The 12895-nt window shown below is 54.5% G+C and overlaps 2 protein-coding genes across 2 annotated transcripts; both read right to left on the reverse strand.

Annotated features, from left to right (window-relative positions):
* Positions 1 to 4075: 4075 nt before the first annotated feature.
* Positions 4076 to 6095, reverse strand: IWZ02DRAFT_378602 (fungal-specific transcription factor domain-containing protein; the record flags this gene model as incomplete). The annotated part of the gene is made up of 3 exons (XM_066764997.1): positions 4076 to 4981; positions 5040 to 5549; positions 5622 to 6095. Coding segments are annotated over 3 exons (1890 nt in total), but the record flags the coding sequence as incomplete, so codon positions are not given.
* Positions 6096 to 9089: 2994 nt separating this feature from the next.
* Positions 9090 to 12571, reverse strand: IWZ02DRAFT_452809 (adaptin N terminal region-domain-containing protein). The gene is made up of 6 exons (XM_066767622.1): positions 12367 to 12571; positions 12188 to 12311; positions 11436 to 12135; positions 10925 to 11389; positions 9725 to 10876; positions 9090 to 9667 (listed from the first exon to the last, which is right to left on the reverse strand). Exons 1-6 carry the CDS (start codon positions 12374 to 12376, stop codon positions 9572 to 9574), a joined length of 2547 nt encoding a protein of 848 aa, XP_066622453.1. The 5' UTR covers positions 12377 to 12571; the 3' UTR covers positions 9090 to 9571.
* Positions 12572 to 12895: the final 324 nt, after the last annotated feature.

The raw sequence follows: 12895 nt of genomic DNA on the forward strand, positions 1-12895 counted from the left end.
CGGTATCTTGTGCGATGATAGAGTAATCGGAAATCAGTAAAGGTAGTTGGGATCTGGAGTGGTTGGGTTGGACTGGTTTTATATCGCTTTTCTTTGCGACTCATCTCTCGCGCAGTGGATGAGCGATGGATGAATGGTTGCTTGGGTTGGTAGGAGGTGATGCCGAGCCCGTCTCCCACGTCTGCTCTGCTCTGCTCTGCCCGTCGTTGTCGGGCGTCGTATGTCGTTGTCTGAACCGACGTGTGGCCAGTCTGTTTCGTAGTAGCAGTAGAGAAGGAGAGGTAGACAGGACTGTCCGAGGCACTCGTGGTGCGATGTGCTGTGACTAGAGTAAGCAGGCAGTGAACGTAACGTAAGTGGTGACTCCCAGCTAGCTACAACTTCCATAGCCATCACTATCAATCAGTAAAGCAGCGTGCGTCTGACACTGAGCAAGCCGGGCGAGACGAGGTGGGAGAAACTTGAACAACCAACTCGACCGCCTAGCAGCGCTCGCTCGCTGTGGGTGGGTTCGTCGGTCAATACATCAACAGCGGCGAGGCAGAGGGACAGCGGGAAGGGCGATTTTCAAATTACCGAGGGAAGGGCAAGGCGAAGGGGAAAGTCTCTGCTGCTGCTGCTGTTGTAACGGAAAGACTTGGCGTCTCGTCAATATCCATCCATCATCGCCTTGCCGTAAATTTTGCTCTCTTCGTACCACCTCTTCTTATTTCTTGTCCTTCCTTCTTTCTCCCTATTCCCGCGTTCTTCCATCGGAAAATGCCTCCTTTGCTCTCGTCATGGTCATTTGACTTCGGTATCCCGTTTTTCTTTCTTGTGACTGATGGCGGGAAAGTGGAGATCTATCTGTAACAGACCAAGACCAGCGACGACATGTCGTTTCCCCTTTTCCGCGCTTCTTCTTTGATCCGGATCACGGCGCTGTTGCTTTGCGGTGGATTGGATATGGGATTGGGACAAGGAGTGGGACTGGAAGGTGCTTTTTGTATTTCCGATGTTTTCTTTCTTTGCGTTCAAGTTTGCTCGTCTGTCGTCGTTCATAGATGAGCGCACAGTTGAAGCTGAAAGTCAGGAACGAAGGCCAGCCGGGATGCAAATGAGCGAGCTCGCTCTGTGTTCGGCATCGAACGAAGGAGTGGAGGAAGGTAGGAAGTGATGAGTAAAGGCAGGAAAATAGAGAGTTGAAGTGTTCATGTAGAGCAGTAGTGCGGTCAACAGATTACTTCTCTTGAAGTCAATCCGAGCCGTTCAACATGGCTTCCGCCAGGTATTTGGCACAAGCTAGCGAGTCCAATCACTTGCAGCGTAGATTGAACAGACACGAAGGACATCAGAATGGAAAATAGGCCATTCAAAAAACTCTCCTCCTTACCTTACCTTACTTACCTCAGCTTTCCCGGATCTCGCAACCCAATCCCCTTCTGTCTCCACAGTATGCATATCAGCAAGCGGATAGCCAGGTAGAAAAGCGAAAGCGGTTCATCTTCGTGGCGTCCTTCCTCGTCCTCAAAGGGAAATACAAAGGCACTGATGAGCAACTCCCCAAACCTTGCCATGATCGAGAAAAGAAAAAACGACCGCTTACTAGCATAGCCCCTAGCGTATACGCACGCAAGCAAACACGCAAAAGCACACGTACATATCTACCCAAGCAGTCCAGGCAGACAACAAAAGACTTCGTAAACCCAAGCTTGTCAGTCAAGGAGCCGCCAACACCAGCCAGCCACCGCCAGACCAAGGCGCAAAGCAAGATGACGCTCTAGCTAGCATACGTAGCCAAGCAGACGCAACGACAGCCCAAATAAATCAAGACGTCATCACTCACACACACACTCTCTCTCTCCTACTCATGCCTGAGTTGTCTCCAGACCGCCAAAACACTCATGCTTCTTCACTGACTTCGGTGTCGGCGTCGGCGTCGGCGTCGGTCGTGTCGGTGTTGGCGTCGGTATCGGCGTCGGTCTCGATCTGGTCGGTCTCGCAACGCCCTCCGCGCGCTATGTTTCGTCTGACCGCTGCTCAACAGTGCAGGGAAAAGCATGAGTAGCAGACAGACAAACAGACGCGAAGTCCTCCCCCTACCCTCTCTCACCCTCCCTCCCTCCCTCCCTCATCAACTTCACCAAGACAGAGCTGTCAGTCTCGGCCCAACGCACTAGCGCACCCGCCCACCCCGCTCGTCCCCGCGTGTTCCGCACCTCCGTCCACATGTTGGTTGGTTGGTTGGGTGTTTAGGGTTTGGCTACCTACGCTTGTTTCATCGGTCGATCCATTCGCTGTCTAGGTACAAGTCTGTATGCATGTACTGTACGTCGAACCAACCTAGGGTTCGGTCCGGTTCTGACCCTGCGCCGATGGATTATTGACAGACGGACGGACGTGGGCGGACTTAGGGTAGGTCGCGCTTCTCATGGCATGGACGAGCGAGCGTGCGTGCACCTACCGTGCTGGTAGCAACCGTTCGGCGTCAAGCGCACGCTGGCTGTGTCATAATATACCGCGCTAACGGTAATACAGCGTAACGAACCCGGTAGGTTGGCGCGACACGTTACGGCGGGGGAGGAGAGGAGCGGGAGTAGGGATATCCTGGTATGTAGGGCATGGGGAGCGCGCGAGCGGGCGGAATGCGGATGGGTTGGGTTGGATTGGATTGGATTGCTAAGCTGCGGTTGCTCGCGGTTGTGTGGTTTGACAAGGTAAACTGTAGGTAAGTGCGTGGGCGCGGAGGGCGTGGGAGAGCGCGGATGGCGAGGGGGGCGGAGATAGAGACTGTGGAGGGCGAGGGCGAGCGGTGTTGCTAAGTGGTTGTTGCTTTGTTGTTAGGGTTTGGATGTGTGGTGGAGAAGTAGATTGGACGCGGTGGGCTTCGGTGTCTTGGTGCGCGTGGTTTGCGAAGTATTGGAAATGCAATGTCGAGGGAGGAGAGTGGTATTCTGAGGAAATGCAAAACGCAAAACGGTCATCATGTCGCTGCGTTTTATTGCCAACCAACAGTTCATCCGTTCACTCTGTCCTTCTGCCGCTGTGATGCCGTGAAAATTGAAAGCATTACAAACCGCGCTACATTAAACCGGCGGAAAGAAAGACGAGCCGAAAAACATCAAAGCCAAATTTGTCTGGTGTGCTTTTATGGTGAAAGATTGGAGAAAGAGAAAAGAAACCACGTAGAGACAGAGGTGGGATTGCACATATAATACATATCAAGTGGTGTCGTCCACGGTGATCAAAGCGACGCCCCCGCCCCATCTCCATCTAGATAAAGCGTATCATCCGTACAGTCGTGATGCAAACAGAACTCGGGCGTCCGTGAACGATCAGACTGGAATAAAAGAGGACGAGAAGATGTAGTGGAAAGATAGCCTCCGGCAGGCACGAAGAGAATAGTCAGATTGTTACTGTACCGTCGATTTATGTGGACAAGTCGCGAGGGTAGAGTCTGCGCCTACGTACCACCAAAACCTGGTGGTGGACGTCCTCCTTGCGGGATTGGCCCCGCAGATCCCGCAGGCCCCGTTCCAGAGGTGTCCATGGCCATCGACATAAGCCAATCGGCCGTGGCCGCATCGGTTTGCCGCGCATGTGTTTGGTGGCTCGGATCCGCAATCCAGGTGCTCTGCACAAATGTATCCCAGTCGTCCCAGTTCACAGGGTCGACGTAGCCGTCAATATTCATGCCAGAGAGGCTGTTCGTGGCCTGTGAGGCCATGAGATCGAGGCTATTTCGGTGTTGATTTTGCGCTGACGCGACTTGCTGAGCTTGAGCTTGTTGGCGGGATGAAAGAGATGGCTGCCGCTGCAGTTGAGGCGGAATTGAGTTGACGGATGCAGGCGTGGAGACGGAGGAGAAGTACGAGTCGGGTGTGAAGCCGTTGCTGGTCGGAGCTTGTGACATGGGCTGCATGGGAACAAAACTCTGAACGTTGTCGCGTGGGTGCGGGGGAACCGGGGCCATTGTCGATGTCGTCGGACTGTTGGACGTGACGGAAGGGCGCGGTTTCGATGATGGAGCTGGAGGGCTGTATGACATGCTCTTTTGAGATGGAGATTGTTTTATCTGCTGTTGGTTCTTTTCGGCATCCTCTTTGAGAGCCAGTTCGCGGGCAAGTCGAGCCTTTTGATAGAGCTTTTTGACCGGTCTCCAAAGCGAGACATCCGTCACCAGAGATCGTGCCCGCTCGTAAATTGTGTCGACAACCCTCCAGGCCCTTTCAACGTGAGGTCCACGTGTTTGGACGCAAAGTTCGGCGAGCGCGACTGCGATAGGATGCCACTCGACGTACGTGTCAAAGTACCAGCTGAATTTCGTCGAAAGCGGGTGCATGACCACCTCGTAATCTATCTCGAGGTGAGTCACTGCTGCATCGAGAACCTCTTTTTTGGTGGCCTTGGACTTGAAGGCGAAACGGCGCGTTTGAATGGGGTAGTGGACGAGCAGCCAGAATTCCGTCAAAATGATTTGCACCACTTTGATGACAACGTACTGAATCGGGACCTCGGGCTTGCAGTGCACGAGGAACATTTTTGCCATCTTTTCCCTGAAGCGTTCCACCTCTTCCTGTATTTGATGTTGCCAGTGGTCGCGCTTGTGCTCGTCGTCGATATTTGCGGGAATGGGGCTGAAAAACTTGGGCGCCACGGCCGAGGCCTCCTGGCATAGTTTTGAGAAGGTCATTTCAGTGTAGCCCTCTCGCTCCGCAGGCGTAAAACGAGAGTTTGGCTCAATGTCCTCGTCGTTGATGTTCAGAGGGACCTTTGTAGAGCAAAGCTCGAGGGAGATGAGAGGAAATGAACCACGGTCCTCGCAGGCTCGAATGTCCAAGACGACTATTTGCCACCATAACCGGCGCCGCATTTCAGTCTCGTACGGGGAAAAGCCCGTTAGAGCACCGTCGCGGTGAAGATTGAGATCTTGCGCAATTCGCACTGCTAGTGCTACTAATGTCCATGCAGAACGCGTCTTGTTGTGGCTTCGCAGACAGACCTGTTTTCGTCAGTGGCCAGTCACTCTATATCAGCACTGCATGGCATCCTTTACTTACCAAGTAGAGTACGAACGCCTGGAGGACTTGCATGTCGGTGCTATTCAGAAAATCGGCATTTGACAGTGCTATTTCTAAGCAATGTCTTGTCTGGCCAACAACGGTAGGCTTGTCCCTTCCTAAGATTTCCAAACACTCGGTGGGAGACAGAGTGGTGACGGCAGCAAAGTAAACAGCAAACATGAGCGCTTCTTCGCCTCCACCCTTTGGAATCGCCAGAGAATCTGCAGCTGCAGACTTGAGAATGGGACTAATGGTCGGACGGTGGAGAACTTTGAAAATCACGTCGACGCGGTCCCAGTAAATGTTGGACAAGGCCTCGATGTGAGGTCCCGGAGGATGAAGCCATCTGAGGTCGGTCGTTTCCATGTCACCACTGAAGAGGAAGAGATTGTTCATTAGGCGTCTTTCATAGTGATCACCGCCGATGGGGGGAGAGCTAAAGTGCGTCGAGGCGTCTTCTTCATCGTCCGAGGTTGGCTCATTGAGCAGCTCCCTCAAGCCTTCCACCTATAGGGTCATCAGGATTCTCGGTTCGGTAGGCGAGACGAGCAAATGACTCGGCTCGACGAGGCGATGAACATGGATATAGCTTACCTCACCGCTCAAACTCGTCCAAAAGTCCTCTCCCAGATAACGGCCGCCATCGCCTTTCATTACAGGATATGCGCCGTCCTCGCGTGGTCCGTGGTGCTCACCCCTGGGAGCTAGCAGCAAGGGTTTGACGACTCCGGTCATCCATTCGGTCCCCTTTTCAGTGGCCGCTTCGGATGCTTCATCATGGGCCTCTTCAGAATCTTCAGACTCTTGCTTGGTGGATTGACGAGCGGTAATGGCAACTTCGCCCCCAAGACCGTCAACCAGGCTCTCGAGGTGATCCAAACGGCGCAAGAGTTCCTCGTGCCGCCGGCCTTGCTTTCGGCGGGCAGCGCGTTGCAGAGGAAAGACACATTCGGATTTGGAGCGCTGGCAGTTCCCACAGGGACGCTCTTTATCGCAGCGCACCTTGCGCGCGCGGCAGTTGTGACAGGAGAGCAAACTAGGAGGAGTCGGCATTGTCAAGGTGGAAGGGCTGGAGAAGACGGAGGCGTCGGAATCAGCTCTCCGCGAGCCCGGAACCAAGTAAACGAGTCCAATGGAGTGGTCCTCAGAGGAGTCGAGTGGAGAAATATGTGGGAGGTGGATGGGCGGCCGCGCATGCCGTCAGGATCAATAGAGCTGATTTCTTTGAGATGGTGGGCCAGGGTACTAGCAAGAGGGCGCGAGTCCGCTTATGACCTCGACGGCGCCCGCGACTTCGGGACCGTCTACAGCAGCCTCCGCAGTAAGATGAGTCAGCAGTTTCCTCCTGGTTGCAGCACGACAACCAGCAGAAGCACTCGACGCCCGTTCAAAGACGCCGTTGCTCGCTCGCTGCTGCATCCAGCCCTGTCGCACACGCTCATTTGGGCCCCATGGCCCTCCCTCGTCGGGAGCTTTTTCCATCGTTCCATCGTCGACGAGGGAAACGAAGCTAAAGGTCGAGTCTGGGACAAGGATGGATGGGTCCAGATCGGTGTCCCCATCCATCCATCCATCCATCCATCCATCCATCCATCCATCCATCAGGGAGACCTGCAACGCGTCCAAGAGTCAGACTTTTGGGGCGTTTGCATGGTTGGAAACGTTCGCTGCCTGCCCGGGGCGGACTTTCCCGACCGCATGAGGCTCTCGGCCAATGGCCCCTTTCCTGCGATATCCGGTCGTCTGAACAGCCCAGGCGTCATGACAACAACACGTCCATGGCACCGCCGCAATCCCAAGCATCGAGTGGCTGAATTCACCATCCTCAAAAGCGGCGGAATGCCTCGCCTTCGCTTTACCGCCCTCGTGTTTCTTTTTGCTTGCATTGGCTTTGGACTTTTGCCCCCCTTGTTACTGATCGCAACCTTTTCTTACCAACGATCACCATGCCCTTGGTTTTCTTGGCGCAGTTGTCATGGTGTACGTGTTGAACGACGCACGTTTTCTCCAATTTCCCCCTTCAATTTTCCATTACCCATCTTTCATCGGCCTCTTTCGAGCATACTGTACCATCCATCATGCCTGAGACACAATGCACCCCGTTGGTGTCAGCGTGGCCGAGCCGTGTTAAATGGTGAGGACGATTTCAACTCCTTCTCCTGGGGCGAGCTTGAATTGATCCTGGAACACCGCATAGTTTGCTCATGAGACTGCAGAGTTCACGAATTTTGATACAACTGACTACTGCAGCCACATGGTTGCCAAGACACAAGCTCCAACGCTCGCCCGCTCGCTTTCACCTGCCAAAATCGTTCCTCGGCAGCAAGCGCCTTAGGCTGGCACGGAGACTGCTTTACTATTGGTCGCACCAGATGCTCCACGTCTTCATTACTCATCAGTTCTTTGACTTCACGACAGACGACGCCACGCATGAAGATTGCCGAACCTGATGTTGTTGCCAGATGCGCAACACTTTTACGTCCGTCCACTCAATAGAGAGTAAAGAGCGTGGGAAATCATGCGTCGAAGAAACGCATTGTGAGGGAAATCCGCATAGTAACAGATCTATCGCGCCCTAGAGGCATCTTGATGCAAGGCTGTATGCCATTTTGATATTACAAGAGGCAAGATGGCGAACATCCAGGCTCACCCGGGTCTACAAGCCACAGTCGTTGCCAACTGGTGAGGAAGACTCGGTCGACTTTCAGGAACCAACACTTCGCCAGATAGAGCCATTATCAAGACTGGAATGCTCAAAACCCAATGCCATGGGGCAGCTCAAGAGAATTGCCATTTTCTAGTACTTTGGCCTCACCTAGGGAGTTGTCGTTCAACAATACCTGTGCGGCTGCTTCCAGGGGGCTACCATTCATTACCACGACAGACCTTGAGGAAGATCCGGCCCTTTCGAAATTCAAAATGGGGCCAACACCAAGTATCGCAGCCATTGGGAACCATGCAAAGGCAAAGGACGACTGGAGTCGACATCATTGCCGTTGGGTCGATGTCACGGGTCCAGGGGCCGACAACGCGACGCGCCGCACTCGCCTCTGCCCACACCACGCGTGTGCCTTCCCAACTCCCGCCAACAGGCGCAACACCTGCGCACCTTCCCAACCTCTGCCAACAGGCGCAACTCGTTTGCGCCCACTTGCGCCCACTTGCGCCTGCCAGCGCACAGACCCGTCGTCCTGGCTATAAAACCGTCGCCTCCCACCTCGCCGCAACCCTTTCCTCTCTTTCCCTCTCCAAGTCAAAATCCCACCTAGCGACTCGCTCATGGAGGCCTGAGGGCTGCCCGTCACACCCGACTTTCCCGAAAATCCTCCCCCCGTCCGCGGGGGGAGCGATCGTCCTCCTCGCCTGGACCGTGGGCCGGGTGGATAGGCGGGCAGTGACAAAACCAACAGGAGCTGGAAGTGAGCGACACTCGTGGTGGGCGGCGCGCATCAGTCGCAGACGACCTTGATCCCTTCGGGGGTGACGTGGGGCACTCGCTGCCCCCCGGTTGGCTGCGGGGTGGTTGGAGCTGGAAGATCCCTACCATCATGGCTCTCGCCGTATGGAGGTTCACATCAATGACCGCGAGCAACTCGCTTCGGATGGTCTGGCGCACTTCCACCCGGGCTTCGCGACTTGATCGCCAAGGCCTGGGTGGCATCAGGAAGATCGCTACATGGTTTGCTGCTGCTTGTGACTTGTACTTGACTTTGACATTTGCCTTGCCTTGCCTTGACTTCCTCCTTTGCCTTTGCCTTGCTCTTCATCCCCAGCTCCAAAATACCACATACCTTACGTACATGGCTGGCTCCTCATCAACACGAAGTCATTCTTCACTCAACATGCTTCCCTACGTGACAACCAGCCGGCTCTCTCGCAGACATACGCACATGCAACAAATAAGCCAGATCCATCCACATCTTGCCCAGCACCCGCCTTCCTAAGTAGCCAACTTGTGAGCGCCGCCGTGTCCTTAAGCCACACCAAAAACCCCCACCAGCCGACGAACCGACACGAGCAGACGAGATGACACGCAAGCAGGAGTGATGTGAGCGAGGTAAGTGAGCTGTAAAGTAGGAGCAGGCAGGCACGCCGCCAAACCATAGACGCCCAAAAATCAGTTCAGTTCATTAACGTCGGAGAGTGAGTCGAAGAGAAGAAGAAGGAGAAGTGGGTAAATAAGTAAGTGTGATGGTGATGGCATCTCGTCGATTCAAGTTTTGTGAATGCCACGCCACGCCACTCCACGCCATTCTGTGCCTTGATTGCCCTCCCCTACACAGGCAGTGCGCTTGCGCGAGCGTTTGCCGCTCTAGCTGTTGCGTCTCGTCCATCAATCAATCCATCAATCCATCCGCCCCTCCATCCGTCCGTTGATTCGTACATGCACCAAACCACCGCCAGCAATTCTGCTCCGGGAGCAGTGTGCGAGCTGCCGTGCTCGTACTCGTCGTCTTTCCGTCCCTGCGCGCCTCCTTTCCCAAACCCTGCACATCATACATAATCCCCCAGTCAAAACATGCCACGCCTTACGTCGGCTCCGACCAGTCGACCTGCTCCATGACTGCGTTGCCGTCTTTCGAGTAGCCAATACGTAGACGGAGACGGATCTTGGCCGGGAGAGGCTGTTCGAAATGCGTTAGTGTTCATCAATCAAAAAAAAACCGCGAGGTCGAACTTACCCCACTGACAGCCGCAATCCTCATCTGCTGCGTTGCCTCCATCCCACCGTCCAAGTCGCCGTTGCTAATGGCCTGCAGTTGGAGCTTCTGGCTCTTGGGTACTGCAGCCTGGAGTGTCACGTTGCTTAGGCGGCCAAAGTTGCTGGCGTTGCGGAAGCGCGCCAAGATTTGCGCGCTGTTGCCGCTGCGCTGCACTTGAAATGTGATGTGCAGGTCGTTCTTGTTGTAGGCCTCATGGGCAGGCGCGCTGCCTGGTGGTGGCGTCGCGGCGGCTGGAGGCGGCGACGCAAGACCACCAAAGAGATCTGCGGACGGCGGAGGTCGGGCAGCAGCTGCAGGTTGCGGCTGAGGAGTGGTAGTGCCACTGTTGTTGCTGAAGAGGTCCATGATAGAATTGACGTTGGACTGAGCGGCAGGTGGAGGAGATGTGGTTTGCGGGGGAGGCGATGACATGCCGCCTCCGAGAATGTCAGCGAGGAGGTCGGCATTATTTTGAGAGCCGTTGGTGTTGCTTGGAGCAGAAGGTCCGGGCACATCAGAGCCTCCCATGAGATCCAGGAGCATGTCTTGTTCCGTGACTTGGCTGGGTTTCTTCTTGCTAACAAGCTTGGACGACCGCTTTTTGCTTGTGGACTCTCCAAGCACCCGCTGTGCCTCTCGGATTTCCGGCGGGGGCATCCGCTCCAAAACTCCACGTCTTATGGAATCGTATGCGAAAAGATTGCCGTATTCGACCGCTCGTTGTTGAATTTCCACGTCCAAATGAGTCTGGTGAGTAAGCATGAGCCGCCTCAATCGTTCCACTTGCCCAGAGTCGGAAAGCCGCGTCGTCAGCTTCATCGCGGCAGTAATGATATACTCGGTGACGATTTGCCCAGCGTAGTTGCTGTTGAGAATAGTTTCGAAAAGGTCCACAATGTCGTTTTCCTTGACCTCCTTGACCAACTCCTCTTCTTCGTACTGTCCGCCGCGAAGCAATGCGTCGGCGTACTCTCCTATAGCCCAGGATCCGGCGAGGGTGAGACCTTCTTGGGTAATGTCCTCTTTAAGTGCCGAATAGAGTTTTTGAACAGTGTACGTTTGGAGATCAGGGGTATTTGCAACAAGGCGCACAAAAGACGAAAGAATTTGCTCCTTGACATAGTTGCCAGCCTAAACAGTGTCAGACGAAACTGGGGAAATTGCACGCGTTGAACCAACCAGCTTAAGAACTCGAAGCATCGTATCTATGTGCCATCGCTTGTTGGGAGCGAACCTATCAGCAGCAATACCGATCTGAGTCGTCATTATGGGCTTGAATTCATTGTCGGCAACCTCGAGGAAAGACAGCAGTTCCCGAATGAGAACGCGAACATTGCTCTCGTTGATCAGCGTGAAGCTGAGGTCTAGAGCTCTCCTCCTGATGCTAATGTCCGGATCCCGCAAACAGTCGAGGATGGTGTTGCGATGTCTCTGAACAGCATTTGGTTCAACTGCTACGACCTTGATAAGAGTGTTGAGAGCGACGTATCTGATGTTGTTGTCCCTGTTGGCCAGAAACTTGCCGAGAATGTTGACTCCGAGAACTCGCAGACCCGAATCCGCTTCGATGTCCAGGATAGTAAGAACCGCTTCGTACAAAATGGAGTTGCCAACATTTTTGGTGGAATCCGTGTTTGTCGCGACCTGAATCGTGTCAGCCAACGATCATAGGAAGGCTAGAAAGGCTTACTTGTGCCAAAATATCGTTAATCTGCTCGCTGGTCTGAGCATCACCGCGTCCAAAGACACGCAGCAGCCGGAGAATCTTGACTTGAAGAAAAGGATCCGTGATTCCGTTTACATCGTGCTCTGGGGCATAACCCGAGCTCGAAAGACTCTTGAGCATCTTGACCAGGTGTGGAGTGAGCGGCTTGAACATCTCAATGACGCCAAGCTCATCGTCTTCCTCCTCGTCTGCCTCGCACAGACTCGTCACAAGTGTCAGGCCGCAAATCAAGACGCCGTGGTTGCGGTCGGCGAGGAGAAGTTTTGCCTTTTCGAAAAAGTGCTCCTGCAAGTCTGGAACCTTTCGGCATATCCTCATTGCACAGAGGGCAGCTTTCCGGCGGATGTAAGGGTTTGCGCTGGAGAGGATTGTTTCTACTTCAGGGAAAAGGTCCCGGGACATTTCAATGGACGCAATGTTGCCAAGCGTGCACAGGGCCAGGCCAACGATATACTGATTGGGGTGGTTCAAGTCGTTCTTGAGCGAGTTGGTGACTAGGGTCAAGACCTCCTGGTTCTCGTCCAGCAGCAGCATGGTGCCTAGGTACCCCAGGCGCTTGTCGGCGAAGCGTGGCGAGGCTAGGAGCTTCAGACATTCTATCTGACCAAAATGTGTGCGCTCGCCGAGCGTAAAAAGGTAGAGCAATTTGGCAACGTTGTTTCTCCTTTGAGCCAAATCAGCAACAAGCTTGCTCCGACACGGGCGGTATCCTTTACCGAACGTTGGAGTCGTGGCTTTCTTCGCGGAAGCTGGCTCGAATGGCAGCACTCTCCTTTTGAACGACGGCGCGCTCGTCGGCAATGGTCTTTGCGGCACGCACGTTGCGAATGAATTGCTTGACTGGACGGACACGGTGGTCAGCGGCGTCATGGCCAAGACAAGAGGCTCTACTCACGAGAGCTCATTGTGCTAGTGTCACGGACCCCGGGTGGGGCACAGGTAGGAAGGGCAGAGCAAAGACAGATGGGACGAGGAGAGCAGGTGGGAGCGGCGTGGAAGCGAGGAGGGCTCAAGTCAATGCATGCAGCGGAGGGACATGGACATGGTCGTGGTAGGCAGGCAGATAGGCAGGCAGGCCGCCAGCTCCGTGTCTCCTCGAGCAGCCAGCGGGAGATGTAGCGGTCTTGGCAGTCTAGCCCGCAATCAGTCTGGCGCAATCAGATTAGATGAGATAAGATAACCTTAGATGATCAGGCCAGGACCCCTCGCTTCCGCCTCCGCGGGAACGCCCCTAACGTTTTGATGACGATGGCCCAGAGGCTCCTTGTATACCGACTCTGAGTGATCCGTGGCCCTCCGTCTCCAACCCTCTAATTATACACCCTCCTTTCCGTTGGACTCCGTGTCAGTGTGTATGGAGCTTCAAATACTCGCCCAACCCCTCCATATTTCCTGCAACCCGCCGTGGACCTGGCGCAAAGCAC

The sequence above is a fragment of the Phyllosticta citriasiana genome (assembly GCF_038021145.1).
Source record: "Phyllosticta citriasiana strain CBS 120426 chromosome Unknown IWZ02scaffold_7, whole genome shotgun sequence".
In the NCBI taxonomy this organism is placed as follows: Eukaryota; Fungi; Ascomycota; class Dothideomycetes; order Botryosphaeriales; family Phyllostictaceae; genus Phyllosticta; species Phyllosticta citriasiana.